The sequence below is a fragment of the Ammospiza nelsoni genome, chromosome 14 (assembly GCF_027579445.1).
Source record: "Ammospiza nelsoni isolate bAmmNel1 chromosome 14, bAmmNel1.pri, whole genome shotgun sequence".
Lineage (NCBI taxonomy): Eukaryota > Metazoa > Chordata > Aves > Passeriformes > Passerellidae > Ammospiza > Ammospiza nelsoni.
In genome coordinates, this window is record NC_080646.1 from 18278888 (window position 1) to 18295110 (window position 16223).

The 16223-nt window shown below is 51.9% G+C and overlaps 1 protein-coding gene across 5 annotated transcripts in view; it reads left to right on the forward strand.

Annotated features, from left to right (window-relative positions):
- The window catches only part of CPEB1 (cytoplasmic polyadenylation element binding protein 1), a 37447-nt gene that overhangs the window by 2032 nt on the left and 19192 nt on the right, over positions 1-16223 (forward strand). For 4 of the 5 annotated variants that reach the window (XM_059482506.1, XM_059482507.1, XM_059482504.1 and 1 more), the window contains exons 2-3: positions 3166-3343; positions 12602-12790. In XM_059482506.1, coding sequence (XP_059338489.1) covers positions 3166-3343; positions 12602-12790 — 367 coding nt within the window. Of the gene's footprint in view, positions 1-3165; positions 3344-9818; positions 9917-12601; positions 12791-16223 lie in introns of those variants that run through there. The other variant, XM_059482509.1, reaches the window with a different exon arrangement.

The window sequence follows — 16223 nt, forward strand, 5'->3', positions numbered from 1 at the left end:
GGGTTGCAAGAGGGATCTGGAGCCTTTCAACACCCTCCTTGGAGCCTCAGTGTTGTTGGGAATGAATTTTCCTGCTTGGAAGCCCTTGGTTGAGTCAGGATGTGGACAACTGCTCTCCTGCCTGAGCTTGCTCTTGCTGTGTGTCTGTGTATGATGCTGCTTGGGTCTGTGTTTCTGACATCCAGTGACTTAACCTGCAATCTCACAATCATTTGCTCTGTGAGCCTGCAGCAGAGAACTGAATTGTCCTTCTCCTTTGGTTCTTTTCCAGGGGCTTCTGTAGAAACTTGCAACTCTCTTAAGAGACTGGGTGTCTTACCAGGTGTTAAGAAGTGGTGTTTGACTCCTGGTGGCTTTAAAGCACCTGTCAGCTGGATCAGCTTCTCCATTGACTTGTTTATCCCCTGATAAAACTGTGTCTGTGCCTCTGGATTGGGATTGTGAGGTATAGCAGGATGGAATGGCTGTTGGGTCACTACTTACACCCCAGGGTGTTCATATGGTGCCAGGAGAGCCCACCACTGGAAGCAGAGGGGATTTGTAGTTTGTAGCTGCAGTGTGGAGGCTGCTAGGGAAGCCTGGAGAGGCACTGTGTTGAATTTGCCAAACCCTTCCAGGTGGGGCAGGGACAGCAAATCCTCCCTGGGCTCTGGAGTTGCTCGTCTTGGCTGGGGATGATGAGCAGCACCGGCTCTGGGGATGCTGCCTCAGGCGAGGTGTTTCCCTGGGATTTAGTGTTGACTCCGAGACAGAAGCACTTGGTGGATTCTCCAGTTTGCAAACTCCTCCACCATCCTCTGCAGGCTCTTGGGGGTGGTTTGGGCAGGCTCTGAGTGCTCTGGAGACCTCTTCTCAAAGGAGTATTTTATTTTCAGGTTTAGGAGAGGGGAGGGTGCGCTACAAGCCCCTTCCTACAAGGGGTTGCAGTGCTGCAAGATCCCCCCACCCTGTGTCCAGCATGACTGCAGTATACCAAGGATATCCTTGACAGTCTAGGGTTAAAATCTCTCCAGCAGAAGGGATTCTTGTGGAAAGGCTTGTCTGTGTTCTCGCTGGTTTCCGTGCCCGTTTGGAGCAGGACTGGTGCTTCCAGTCGTGGAGGCTAAATGAGAAGGAGCGGGTGGGGCGTTCGGCTGGCTGCTCCGGGTTATTTTGTCTCGCTAGTGCAGACTGCTCGGGAAAAGTTCTGCCTCCCGCTGGAAGTGGTTCTTTCACCAGGAGCGGGAGTAGAATGCGGAATTTCATCCTTAGGCCAAGGCAGCCTGATGCGGCACTCCTTTTTATTAAAGATGACTGGCAATACTTTTGTAATTTGAGCTTCTGTACTCCAGCTGCTCTTTATAAAGATGACTTAAAGCACGCTCTGCCTCTTCTCTCAGCCTTCAGCTCGCTTTTAGCCTTACCTGTGTCACTCTTCTAAACGTTCACTTGTTTGGTGGTGGGCTCTGATATTCGTGCATTTGCAAACAATTCCAGGGGTGTTAATTCTTTTAAATGGTTCTTAATGTCTCTACCAACTTCAAGCCGCAGGTTTGTTAGAGAAACCAGACAGTTTGGCTCCTGAAACAAACAAACTCAGCCTTTCTGATCTTTAGGGTAAAAATGACGTGTTTAAAGGGGGAATATGTGGTAGGCGGTTCGGGAAGGCTGCACCTTCCGAGTCCCTCAGCTGATGGGGGAAGGAAGAGGGCAACATATGCGGCCGGGAGTTTAGGCTGAAAGGAGGCTGTGCCCTCTGAAACCGAGAGAGAAGGAAAACCTGTGAGGGAGAAAACCTCAGTGGACAATCTCTCCCTTTATTCGAATAAAGTTGCAGGACTCCTCTTTCTCCTTTATGGGCACTGACTTTTCATTGCGTGATTTCCTGCACAGCTCTGAGCGTTTCAACAGCCAAAGATCGCAGCCCTCAGCGCCGAAGAAATGCCAGTAGCCGTAAACGGGCTGGAGTTCTGCAGGGATTGTTCAGGTCCCTATTGAAGGCACGGTGCGAGCTGTCCGTGTTCCTGCTGCTCCCAGGACCGGCTTTCCTGTGATTTTTACCCGTGTGGTGGGTAGCTGGAGAAAAGGATCACATCGTGCGCGTCTAATGACGAGCTGGGGGGTGGAATGCAAGTGCCAGGCGTGGGCTGGGCTAATGTTCCCGTCTCCATGTGAAGTTCAGTTTAGACCAGCCTCCTTGAAAGATCCGCAAGGGGTCATTTGAAAGTAAAACCAGCTCGGTGCTCCAGGCTTGTTTGCGAGTGAAGCGGAGCGGGAGGTGAGTGAGGCCTGAGCCTTGCAGAAGCACAGCCAAGCCGTGCCTGTATTGTTTTCTTGACAAGTACAAACGGCGCCGTTTAGAGCGTCGGTGTGTGCTGGAGGAGCAGGGGCTCGCTTGCCACACTTGATGCTCTTCAGTTCTTTGGGTTTCAGTTTAACTTGATTCAGTGGAGGGGTTTGATGTTTCTCAGGCAGAAGCTTTACAAGGGGTGATCCTCTTTTAGGGTGCTGGTGTGTCCATGTCCATGTTGGGTTGTGCTAAAGCAGATGCTTTGGGGTAACCTCCTTTGTGGTCAGGTGCTGCTGCCTGAAGGGAAGATAAGGATTTTATCTTCCGCCTTTCCTCAGGATTTGGGGCTGTTTAGCTGGGAAGGAGTGTTTTTTGGGTTTTTTTTCTGCAAACCTGAAGTGATTGCTGCTGACTTAGATAATTTTGACATACTGTTCAGAACTCTATGGTGGGTAGTGAGATGAGCCTTGTGCTCCCCTGCTGTGCATGAGAGGAACTGCTGTGGCTCCTTGTGGTGTCTGCCTCCACCGTGAGCATCCCACTTGTCCCTTGGTGTCCGGAGACCGATTGTGGGGTAGAAGGTGTTGTACCCTCATTAATCAGATCTGTGCTGGACAAACAGCCAGGAGCTGTGTTCGCAACCCAGCTGGTTTGCTGTGGCTGTTAGCCTGGAGTCCATCCCTGCTCCCTGTGTGTGATGGGCACTCTGCTCCAGTGTGCTGTGCTGACAAATTACTGACCCGTTTGCTTAACTGCTTCTTTAATGCCACGAATTGGGTTTGAGTGTTGCTAAGACCTAAGCTAATGTGAATATTGGAGGCAGTCCAGGCTTTCCACAATGTGTTGAAAGCTGAGTACTTGCCTATTTGACAAACATACTGGTTCTTTTTTACCAGAAAGAAGATCCTGTGAGGAGCATAAAAGACTGCTGGGATAGCCCGAATGCCCCTGCACTTTCCACTTGCAGCAATGCAGATATTTTCCGCCGAATAAATGCCATGTTGGACAACTCTCTGGATTTCAGTGGAGTCTGCACCACGCCTGTCACAAAAGGCAAATGTGACACCCTGCCAGGTGATGGAGGGGGGATGCAGGGGTGGGGAGGTGCTTGGTGGACCTGGTGAACGGGTGGTGGTGGTCCTCAGTGGTGTGGGTGTTGGCATGCCTGCTACTAGGGGGTCTTAACTTGTGTGCCTGAAATGAGTGCCCTGTGTATTCCCTGGCAGCGTGGAGGTGCCTGGGAAGGCTTGCTTGCCTCCCTGTGGTGCTGTGGGTTATTGTGGGCAGGATGTGAGTGCTCCCTGCCTGACCTGCTGGTGGGAATACCTCCAGCAGACTCCTTTAGTCTGCCTCTCCTGGAGGCAGCATTCATCTGCTCCCAAGGTTAGCCAGGCTGAGTTGCTGTCTGCATACATTGAAATTGCAAGAGTTTTGAAAAACCACAGGTCAGCTAACATGCATGTAAGAGCACAGGTGGGTGCAGACTTCCCTGCAAAGCAAGCTTGGTGTGATGAAATCAGTGCTGCAAGCTTCTGTTTGCTCCAGGCTGAGGGGAGTGGGCAATGTTCTGCTGCCTCAAGACAGAAGTTCTGTGCCAAAGCAGAGAGTGTTTGGTCTGGTCTTATTTTTATCCAAGTGAAGGACGTGCTTTTGTCCTTTTGCAGCAGCCCAGGTCTGCCAGTAAATGTACCTGTGCCTGACTCTCCTTTTGCCAGCACACCTCTGAGCAGCAGTGCTTGCTTGTGCCAGGATTTGGGCACTTGAAAGGGATTGCTCTTGCCTCTCCAGCCTCTGAATTGTAGGGTCAATAAACACTTCAGCCATTATTGGAAACAAGCTGACCCCTCAGGATAGATTCCCAAAACAAAGTGGGAAGGGAAGGGCTGAGCCTCCCCAGCTGGTGACCTTGCAGGGTTCCCTGGGCAGAGCAGGTTTCTCTGCAGTCACATGGAGGCAGGGCTGCCTTGGCCTGGTGGGTAATCTGAGTTTAATCAAATGGGTGTGGAAAAAAGCTCTAAATGAGTGGCTGCACACCGTGTGGGTCTGCTTGATGCCTGTACAGTGCAACTTTGTTCTGGGCTAACAAAATGACTGCTACCAGATGACTTCCAGTGCAGCTTAATCCCCTGGGTATTTGAGGACTTAGCAGTGTGGACCTGGGGCTGATCTGGCCATGTGATACTGTGCTGGCGCTGCAGAAATACCAGGGGAAGTGAATTGCCTGCTTGGAGGCCTGGATCCATGGCCAGCATTGCTTGAAACCTGTCTGGTAAAGTGGCATTGGGGGCTGTGCTGGCAACTCCTGAGCAGTGGTGTAGTGAATATTAACCCTTTCAGGTTAGTGGGGCATTGTGCTGAGCTGGTTTGTTGGTTTGTTTTTTTTTTTTTTTTGGTCCCCTGGCACAGTAGTAGCCAGTGCTGTATCTGATTTGGATGCACTGGAAGCATAAAGGAGAAATAAATTTAATGCTTTTATCTCCTTGCAGTGGGTTAATGAAAGAGTTGTTTCTGGCTTCCTTGTTGAAATCTTTGCTATAGCCCTTCCTACCCCATTTGGAATGGGGATATTTCATAGACTCTTAGAACATGTTCATGGTATTTCCTGATTAAGTTTCAGCTTCCCAAAGTTAACCTGATTTATTAAGGAGATGTCTCTGCCTGCTAGAGCAGATTGATCATGTGAAGGTGTGGGTTAGTTCTGGTTTTGTGTCTGGGCTTAAGAGCTGGCACAGCAATTTTAACTTGCAGTGCTGTATTTGACTTGGAGAACTCTTCTCTGAGGGATGGGAGTGTTTGCCTGGCACTGAAGTAGGAGCTTTTACTGACCTGCTGCTTGCAAATCTGTGTGCTCTGTCATTTACTCTGGTTTTTCCTAGAGATGTCTGGAGCAGAGGGTCTTGCTGGTGATGCCTTGTGTGGAAACTCTTGAGTTTCCCAGTGGTGTTAAACTGCTTGTTTCAGGTGATAAGTCCTGTGGAAGACCTCTCATAGGGCAAATACACTGGCACTGGGGTGTAAAACAGAGGGCCTTCCTCTAGCAAATGTTTTTTTTGCTGCAGGGAAACCAAAGTTGTGCTTTGGGGGCACTCTAAGCAGCTTTTATTCCTGCTTTGGCAGCTGAGGACCAGTCTGACCAGTGAGTGCTGGGGAGCAGGGTGGGAGCCTTGCTCAGCAGTAGTTATCCACACAGGAGGGCTTTAGCTTGTGTCAAATCCCTTGTGTAGTGACACAAATGCTTATGGTGTTGTGAGGAAAGAATTCTTCAGTTCTCAAAGGATGCTGGGCTGTAGGAGGGCTGCCTTGGGACAATAGAAATTGATAAGGGAGCAACCTGGGCCAGCAGTTATCAGCTGTAAATTCGTGGATGAGTCAGCATCTGCCAAAGCATCAGCAGCTCAGAGTTATTGGTCTCCTTGCAGTCCCAGCCTTGTTTCCTTTATGTTGGAGCTGGGTTCTCTGGGTAGGTAAGGAGGGCCTGAATGCAGCAGCTCTGGAGGCTTTGTCCTGTCTTTGGAGCTAGAAAGTGCAGGAGCTGCTCCTAATGTTTGATAAGTTGCTAGTGAGAGTCTTCTCCATGAAAAAGCTGGCAGTGACAGCAAAGATGTGAATCCTGGGGCATCTGTGATCTATAAATGGGGGAGTGAGTTTGGCACCTGGACCTTGGCTTGGGTTGTGCAGAAATTCACACCTGATGGCTGTAAGGCTGAGCAGCTGATTGCTAAAATGCAGAATATAGTGCATGTGGCTAAGCCTGGAACAGGTTGTTGGAGCTGCTTGCCTTGCCCTTGAGTCACTTCTGGGTAGGTGATCAATGGAGCAGAGACCTTTCATCTCATGTGGTGTTTTGTCTCTGCTCCAAGTCAAGTCACTCCTGAAGAATTCATGAGTCTGTGGGGTTTTTACTTGTGCAGGAGCCACTGTTAGACTAGATTATCGTGTAATTCCTTGCTTGGGCAGGGTTATGAATCTGGAGATCCACCATGAATGTAGTAGCTATAACAGGTGAAAGGACTGTCTTTTTACAACTTAAACTCTTTAAAGGGCAGAGCTTGGGGAAGAGACTTTATTCCAGCAGTAAATGCTTGGACTTTAATCTATTCATGGTCCCTCAAGCTTTTCAGTTGTCATCTTCAGGTCAAACTAAATTTATCCCAGCTTGCACTTGTGTTGAAGAAGCCCCTTTGAGCACTAAGAGGATTACACGTGGTGGAGAGGAGATGGCAGAAGTTTGTGACCTTTCACTAATGCTATTGGGGAAGCACGTGTGGAGACACTTTACTGTAGGGCTGACAGCGAGGCTGTGCTGGGATCAGCCTGGGCAATGTGAGGGGACGGGCTGATTCAGCACTCTGCATGCACACAGGCAGGGTTATCCATCCCCTTCTGGGCACAGCTGGGACTGCTGCTGCAGGTTCAGCTTGCCACAGCTACAGTTGGGTGTCTGTAAAGATCAGTTTGCAGCTGATGATACTCCTTGGTGAACTTTGCCCCTTGTCAGAGCCAGCTGTGTTGAGATGCCCGGGCTGACCAACCCCTGAGGTTTGTGGGTTGCTGTTCCAGGAGCTCTCCAAGCACGAGGCTCGGGGTTGCAGTGGTGTCATTGTAGAACCTGTCTGGTGGCTTCAGGGACAGGGTCATGGTGCTTCACAACTGCTGCACGTCTGGCTCAGTCCTCTGTGGGAGAAGGCAGCACCTCCTCAGTGCAGCACCTCTAGTGGCTTTTGTGTGGTGCTGGAGATGGGAGAGGCAGTGTGGCCTTGACAGAGGCAGGAGTCAGCATCTCCTGATGGTGCTGCTGGAGCAGCTGCCTGTCCTTGAGCAGCTGCTGCACAAGGAGTGTGATTGTAAAGCTGTTGCATATGTTTATCACCTCTCTGGATAAGAGTGTGGGGAAGGACAATTTCTTAGCTTGGCTGCTGGTTCGTTTTAAAGCCTGCTGCCAGGCTTTAAAGCTGGGCCTTGCTAGGCGCTGCTACACACACCAGCTTTTGAAACTAGGCACAACTTCCAGCTTTGGTAGAGCTGGGAGTAAAGCTCCCACGGTAGCTTTTGTGTATACCTGTGGCTGGTTTCAGCTGAAGGCAGTGCTTTGTTTACAAGGAACTTTGAAGACATGTAGGTACCCCAAATGTCCCAGCAACATTGATATCTCATTCATTAAGCTCTGCTCATTTAACAGCAACAAAGCAGCTATTATTTTGCTCTAACTTGACAGTCCATTGTGTGAAGAAATGGGAGATGCTTAAATGACTTCCTTCGGATAGGAGAGGCTTCAGGTGCCAAGTTTAAAGGCTGTTAGTTGTGGCCCATCAGGCTTTAATGACTCTGTGGCTGCTTTATTTAAGGAAAACTGAAGGACAAATGCAAACCCAGACTAGCTGATGACTAAATCGGCTTCCTGTTTGCTCTTAACTGCAGTCAATTAATGACCTATCACTTGTTTAGCTGTCCAAAAAGTGTCTGATACTGTAATGTAAATTCCTCTGCTCTTCCTCTGCAGCCCCAAGGAAACATTCCAGACAGCGCTGGATGCAGCTGACCTGATATACATGGCCTTGAATCAGAGAATAAAATGCTCTAGGATGCAGGGACCCCCAAAGGTAGCTCTGCTTACCTGGAGGTACTGAGGCAGAGTAAGACTCTGAACAGGACCTCACCTGAGGCTGACAGAACCATTCTGCCTGCCCCAGAGAAATGCTGGATGCCATGTACACATCCAGAATAGGGAGATTCCACACCTGTGCCCCAGCAAAGGAGCACACTTACTTCCCTTGGTCTTGTTGGCCTTCAGATTTGGAGTGTCACGTGGCCAGGTTTTTGCCTACACAATCATGATGCTTCTCTCTACTGGAAAGTGCCTCTAGTAATTGGGTTTTGTATCAGAAATGCAGATAGAACCAGGTCAGTGTTCTGTAGAGCAGGGACTTGGCCTAGAGCTGTTGTGTTCTGCTGTGTTCACAGGCTGGGTGGTGTTCCTGAAGATCCAGCAGTTATATGATTTGTTCTGAGCTCTGTCACTCAGGTTTTTGGTGCTGTAATTCTGTGGCAGTCTCTGTTACTCTTGGAAGAGGGAGGCAGAGCAGCAAGACTGTTGCAGTGTCTCTTCCTTGGTTTCTGAAGTAGCTGTTTGCCAGCTGCTCAAGTGTTTGTGGCTATGGAATAAGGCAGACTCCTTCATCTGGCTGTGAGACAGGTCACACAGCAGCAAGTGTCTCCACTTTCAGATTACAGGGGAGATGCTTAGTTGTGTTTCAGAAAAGCCTCTTGTAACTAGTAGGTTTATGGTGAACAAGTGCTTTTCTAAGTCCCTAATGATCTCCACTGCACTTTGGGAGTGCAAGTGACTCATCTGACAGCTTTCACTTGGGTATTTGTCTTGTGTGCAGAAGGCACTTGAGAGGCTTAATTTTCAGGGATGCAATTCCCAGCCTTTACAGTTGGAGGCGCAGAGAAGCGTGAAAGGCAAAGCAATGCTGCTGCTGGCTGCTGCCTTCCTGTTTGTCTTCTGAAGGCTTCTCCCTCTGCCTCTGGCTTCTCCAGGTTTGCTTTGGAAGTTCAGCCTTGGTCAGAGCTCTAGCCCACGGGGTGAATCTGGTTTTGTCAGAGAGGAGAGCTTACAGCTGAGCTGGGCTTGTCATTCTACTGCCCTCAATGCTTGGGGTGCATTCAAGGAGGGGTTTCATGTGTATTCAGGCTCTGGTGGAAACCAGTGTGTGGGAGCAAAGGGAGAGCTGTCCTGGCTGTGGAGGTGGTAGGAATGGAATCTGACTTGGTTCATGTTTGCTTAACAGTTCTGAGAAAACCCAGAGGAAGAAAAGCCCTGTTTGCTGGATTGTTAGCTGGCCTTCCCAGATCTGGAAGGCTCCAATATCTGAACCCCTCTGTGCTAGGTGGAAGCACCACCTTCCCAGGCTGATGGCACAGAGATGCTGCTGCCATGGGCTGGGAACTGAATCGTGCTCCTCCTGCTCCCTTAACCCACAACCTGCCTGTGGATCACAGCTTCTGCTGCCAGGCCCTGTGGATCCTTCCCACGCAGGCTTAGGCTGTAATTTCCTAAATATTTTCTTGTTTGAAGTGCCTGGTTGGTGCAGCCATGCTGCATACCAGATCAGGGGAGAGAACCAGGTTTAAAACTAACTCCCTGTGGCTTGGTTTTAATCGGACAAGCTCCCCAGCCCAGCTTCCTGTGTGGAAACTCACCTGCCTCAAGTGGTGTGAGTGGGGTGGGGACAGGGGCTGGGCCTGTGGGAGCTGTCCTTGCCTGCAGGTGAGAGCTGAGCTCTGGAGATCCTCATCTTCTATAGCCTTTGGAATGCCTTAAATCCAGGGCTCACAGTTAAAATCTGGAACATGCAGCTTTCTATGTGGGCAGTGGTGTGGAAAGCTGTCTGGCGTGTGGTGTGCTACAGGGATCTCCTGGGCAGGCCAGGAGGGAGTCACCCAGGAGAGAGACACTTGCTTCAAGGCCAGTGAGGGAGTGTTTTGTTAAGGACTTTGTTCTCATAATGCTGTTGAAATCAAACCCAACAGGCTTGGGAGGCAGGAGCTCAGTCTCTCCCAGAGGCTCGGGCACGAGCCCAGTGCAGCGCCGCTCCCTCTGCCAGGATGGTTGGCTTCCAGTGGCAACTCCAGGGAAAAATCCAGGTTGGAAGGGCTTGTGCTGGTGATTGGGGCTTGGAAAAAGCTGCAGTGAAGCATTTGGGTTGGGCTGTGTCAGGTTGCAAAGTGAAGTTATTCAGTATTTGGTACGCATCTAGTTATGAATAACTTGAGTTTATGACTCTTAGACTGAATTTTTGTCAGAAATTTAATTCTTCCTGCTCTAGTATCTGATTAGTTTTTTCTGCCTACAACAATTGATTGCTTTGTAACAAATCTCCAGACTCTTGACTTTTAAAAATAACTAGTCCAGAAATCTGTGTAAGTTCTTTGTTTTTTTTAGTTGATGTTTTGTCTGGATGACCTGTATCTGTCTCTCAGCCTGGCTGCAAGTATTAAAGGGGAAGCAGCTTGGGCTGGTTGTTGGCTTCCGATGGGAAAAGATCTAATTAAAAACTGCTGGTTAACTGAGTGGATTTTGCTGTGTGCTTCCACAGTTAGAGCTGTAACTGGATTGCAGGGAGTTTGTTTTTAATGTGACTTGAAGTCGTCAGAGGGAATCATGGATCTTTTGCTTGAATCTGATTTGGTTTGATTAAATGAAACAGTTTATTTCCTGAAAAATGCAGATAGTTAGGGAAAGCTTGGCTGGATACTGTGGAATGAGTGCTTCCTGTCACAGATAAATTTGTTCCGTATTTTTCTTATTTTTTCATTTGTGGGTTTCATCCAAGCTGTTGGGATTCAGGTTTTGCTGTGTGTCAGTGCTCTGTGTCCATGCTTTCCAGAAGATGAAGCTTGGTGGGATTTAGTCTTTTGAGACCTAGCAAGATCCCTGGTTCCCAAAGGGAAGGGAGTCTCCTGCTGCCAGGGATCTGTGCACAGCACTTGTGCCTTTATGAAAAGGCAGGAATGTTCCATATTCATATGGACAAGTTATGGTTGCTGTGGGAACTGAGTTGGCTGAGCACTGTGTCTTGATCCTTTCCTCCCTATGTTAGATGTCCAAAACAAGCCATCAAAAAACTGTCTGGGAAGAATTGATGCAGTGCAATACCATGCTGGAGATGCAGTGTGATGCTGTCAGAGGAGTGGATGCTGTTACAGGTGCTTGGTAGTAATGTGACTGAATTGGCACTACAGCTTGTACTAGTACTACTAGGAGTAGGAAACACCCTGGCGGGGTGCTGTGGAGGAGGCTGCAGCTGGGAGGAGGGAAGGTGACATGTTGCCAGCAGGTGATGGTTTTAAATGCTCTGATCCTGCCTGTGGTGCCTCAGTCCCCTTCCTGGGGTCTGGGCATGCTGGTGCTCCCAAAGTGCCATGGGGTGGAGGGAAGGGTCCTGCCTCTGGCAGCAGTGGTCTGTGTCACACGTGGGCCACCCAGCTGCCACCAGCCTCTGCCTGGGCTTTGCTCGTGGGCATCCGAGTGGCATGGGATGTGGAAAAGGAGGCCAGGAACGCTGCTGGTCTGCCTGGGGTGGCTGGCACTGCACGTGAGGGATAATGTGACAGACTAGAGCGACTGCAGCGCCTGCGGAAGAGCCGGGAGCGGTGTGTGGAGTGAGGTGTACATCTGATGGCACAGTGGGAGGCTGTGGGGGCAGGGGGAGGAGGAGGAGACAGCTGCTGCTGCTTGGGAGTTGGCTTATAAATGCCCTCTGACTCAGATTTCGGGTAGCACAGCTGAGCATCTTGTGGTTTCACCAGCCCCCAGATCCCTGCGTTAAACTGGAATTCTCAGACTATGAACCTGCTGCGTTTCCTTAGGCTGTTGGCACGGGCTTAAGCCAAGGCGAGAATCCGCATCTCCAGTACTGTAGGCTTGTGAACACCCTGCGAGGGAGGGGAGGGCTGGGAAAGGGAGGACCAGGCAGGCTAAAGGTAAACAGGCCGTGAAAAATTCCTGATGTGGAATGGATCTGCTTGGTCCTCTTCCTCCTGTACCAGTGGGATGTGCCCGCCTGGGCTGGAGCAGGGATGATGGGCTGCTCTCCGGGCAGTGGGGGTTGAAGGTTATCCTTGTTACTCAGGGGTAAACAATGCCGAGTCAGTGAGGCACAGTGGCCGGGCTCAACCAAACAGATTATGCCAGCAGAATTGCGAAGCTTTGCATCGGCTCTGAATCGGAGCCAGCAGCTGGAAGCTGGCCAGGACTAAAGTGTTTTTGGGTTTTGTGGGTGGAGGGAGGCGGGGACAGGAGAGCTGGGTAGCACTAAAACTAACTGTGCTCTGTCGCTGCTGCTCTCGTCGTTGCTGGGGGGATTGCTGCCTCCAGCCTGGTGTCTGCTGTGCCGACGAGCCCTGCTTTGTGCTGCCTGCCTCCCCTGATTTACTGGAACTGCTCCTCTTTGCTCCTGCTATCGTCTTGTCTGTCAGGGGAAATCTTCTCCTTTCTTCTTAGCTTTATTTTGTAAGAGCTGATGCAGTTCTCTTGCATGGCAGAGTGACGTCACTGTCAGCACAGTAAGCATCAGCAGCCTGGTCACATGCTGACCCAGTCAGTAATGCAGACGGGATAGGAAGGTGGAGGGGCCGAGGGGGGTGGGGGGCTGGATTCTGGACATATGGTAGCCCTCCCTTTTGGGGTGCAACTGCTGGTTGCAGGAGCTGTGGCTTCAGAGCAACGCGAGACCTGGCTTGGGGCTTAATGCTTTGGAAAACTCCTGCTTTAAAAAGAAAAAAGCAGCCCTGAACTCTCAAGCTTCTGTTTGTTCTCCATCCGAGCAGACATCCAGGACTCTGAAGAAGCAGCGGCAAGCAGGATGCTCTTCCCTACGTCCACGCAAGAGTCTTCCCGTGGCCTCCCAGACACCAACGATCTGTGCCTTGGCCTGCAGTCTCTCAACCTGACAGGGTGGGACAGACCCTGGAGCACCCAGGACTCTGACACTGCAGCACAAACCAGCACACAGTCCGGTGAGTCTGCTGACACATGCAGCAACAGTTGTTGGGTTGTGTGTGTGTTTTTGGCTGGTTTCAAGCTAACGTGGAGCGATGTGCTTGTGTAACAGGGCGCTGGCGGTGGCTAATGGGGGCTTCTCGAGCTGTGCTGCTTGTGTAATGTGACAGCTGAGTTGGGGAGGCTGTGGCTGCCTGTGCCACAGCCCCCTCTGCTCTGCTGTCAGCTCACTGCAGATGAGAAGTGCCCGGGGTTGTTTTGCTCGGAGCTGTAACGCTGCTGGAGGAATAACCTCACCGGGAGAGGAGAAATCCTCTTGCTGTGTTTGGAAGGAGTGGGTGGGGGGTGTGGTGTCAGGAGGCTGAACACGCTGGGTAGGAGTGAGGCTGAACTTCTCTCCGGCAGCCTGAGGAAATCCCTGGTGGCAGGGAGCTCTGCAGGTGGGGAGGGGTGTGCTTGCCAGAGGGTCCCCCCCGTGCCTGATTCCCAAAGTCCCGGCAGCCTCACTTGCCCAACTCTGCCGTGGGGTGTGGTACAGCCAGCACCCAACAACTTCAGCCAGGTTGGGGCTGGGTGGGAGACTCGGAGGGATCCTTCTCCACTCCCACGCTCAACTAGAAATAGCGGGCTGTGCCTGGCAGTGGGCTGCAGGAGATGCAGTGGAATGGCTTCTTGTTTTAACTCTTGTGGTCCAGCGCAAACCTACGTGATGGGCAGGGTGTGGGCTTGCAGCCACGCGCTGCTGGCTGCTGTGCCCTTCCCCCTTGATCCTCTCCAGTCTGCTTTTGCAGCTGGGATCGGCTGGGGATTCCAGGCGTGCTGGGTGCCCCCCTGTAGTGATGTGGGGTCCAGTTAACTGTTTGAGACACCAGCCTTCCCTGTAAAATCCCAGGAGGGGAGGAAGGGGTGCTGCATGCACAAACTTAATGCATCCTGTCAGCCTGGTGTTGGAGCAGAGGGGTAAAACAGGGAAGAGTTCACTTGGTAGCCTTTGAGGCATGTAAAAACCAGTTTCACAAACAGTGTGTTCGTTTAAGTATCAGTCTGTGGAAAGATCTAGTGCTTTGGCAGAGTTTGTACAAGTACAGCCTGGTTGCTACAGAAACTCATCCCTTTATAGCAGCATGCTGCTGCTTTGTTAAAAGGAGAGTGCATTGCTGTGCAGGCTTGGGTGACACTGAGGCCCCAGGCATGGAGCTGGTGCTGACAGGAGTTATAGACAGATTCTTGGCTGCGGGAGCTGGGCAGTGGGGCTTGCCTGTGTAGATGTTTGGAGGGGCAAGGGGGTGCTGTACTGAGCAGAGGAAGAGCTTCTGGGACACATCCCTGAGTTGCTGCCTGAGTTGTAAAAGAGAAAAAAAAAAAGTACCAGTGGGGTAGCAGAGTTTGAACAGCTCAATCTGCACAGCTCATTTGAGTTTCTGCATTTAATTTCCACGAGACTTGGCATGTGGGGCCTGGCATGGGCACTTGAGGTCTGCCTGCAGCCCAGCTGCGGTAGCTTTATTAAGCTTTGCTCTGCTCCAGTGAGCAAACCTCCACATGGTCCTGTGGGCTTCCCCTAATGAACCAGGGAATACCACACACTCCTGCCTGTACTTCCATTGCCAGCTGAGACCTTGAAGGAGGAAGGAGAGAAAAGTTGTTAGTGTGCAGTGGGCCAGCCAGGTGCCTCAGAGCTCTGCTCTGAGCCCCTTTGTTGGCAGATGGAGCCCTGCTGTTCCCTGTGTCACAGGGTCTTTAATGGATGAAGAGCACGCTTGGAGCAGGTGACAATCCCCTGGAGTGACCCTGGCACTGGGCTGGGTGCACAGTGCGCTGCGGAACGGGGCTGTCACACACGGGGGCAGCCCCTTGGTGCGGGTGTCCCAGCTCCACCTGCTCCTCTGGAGCCATCTCCAGAGCTCTCTTGGCAAGTTCCTGCCAGCCTGCCTTGGCAGAGGCGTGGATGTCTCCGCAGTGCTCCGGCAGGCAGGCGAGCAGTGCTGGCATGAGCCCGGGGCGGGCTCTGCGCCTCGGAGCTTGGATGGCGGGGCTGCCATGGCCATGCTGCTGGTGGGAATTCGCTGCTGAGGGGGTGGAAGGGCTGCTGGTTTCAGAAGAGAGATTGAGTTGGAGAGGATTTGAAGGTGCTCTGGTGACCTCTCTGCTCACAGAGGGTGTATCTGGTGTCAGGTGCCCCCACTGACTGCAGTGCTTTGTGCTGGAGCTCCTGCCTGCCGCAGAGGCCTGGATAGAGCTGTGGAAAGGACCTTGCCTCAAGCACAGCCCTGGGCTCTGATGATCTGTGCCCACTGGGTGGTTGTGACAAGTGTGGTAACAGCTGGTGGAAGATGGCGCCCAGTGCTGTCTGAAAAGGCCTGTTCCTTCACTTCTGACTCCTGGTATTCCCCTTAGTACAGAGAGGGACTTGGTGGGGTGTGAGACCTGCCCAAGTGCAGCTGTACTGCTTGTACAGAGCAGCTCTGGCCTTCAGTGGCTGTGCAGAGGGCCCAGTGCCCTGTGGCTGGTGGTGTTGTGACCCTGAGACAATGTTCTCCTTCTCACTCCCACACGCCCTTTGCAGGCGAGCAGCAGCTGGGCCAGGAGTGCTTCACGGTCTGGGCTGCTGTTACTCTCCTGCTCTGAGAGCTGTGGGGATGGTAGGAGCTGGCTGGGGAGGTGGAAAGCTCGTCCTGTGCACAGCTTTGTATTGCTTCAGCCACCCACCCCTCCCATCTCTGCAGGGCCTTAGCCCTTCCTCAGGGCCCTGGAGGAGTGGCAGTGGAGCTCCTTGGGAGCAGAGGGCCTGTAGCTCAGAAGTATTTGCTGAAAGGTTGTGGCACACTCTGGGTGGCAGAAAAGTGTCCCGTGTCTGACAGCTCTGTGGGTCTGAGGAGGTGTCAGGAGCTGCTGCTTCCAGGTGGCCACTGTGCATGCGGAGATGGAAAGAGGGAGGATATGGAGAGGATGTTGCTGTGCCTGAGTGCTGCTGAGGCCTCCATGGGGTGTCCCGCAGGCAGGTGAGGCTGCGGCAGTGCTGGCCATGGGGGAGGGCTGGCACTGCCAAGCAAACTGTTGTGCTGCTGGCACCTGAGCGCTTGGAAGGTTCCAGCAGTGACTCAGCTGTGCGGACCCACGGAGAGGTGGCTGGAAGGGTGGAAATGCAACAAAATAGCGAACAATCAGGCTAAAAATATTGCTGATGTGGTCCCCTGCAGTGCTGTGCTTGAGTACTGATGAGCTGGGACCTCTTCTCCTCTGTCTGGTCCCTGCCAGCTCGGAGCTTCCTCAGCTTGGGAAGGACCTTTGGCTGCAAAGCCTTCTGGTGTCACCTTGTGCTCCCAGGGCGTTGTCACCACACAGCTTGGTGCAGTAGGAGCACATGCCAGCTGACTGGAGGCTGGAGAGCAGCGGGGCTGGTTTTTTACGCCCCAGTCCTGCCTACATCCCCTGTTCCCAAAGGGCTGC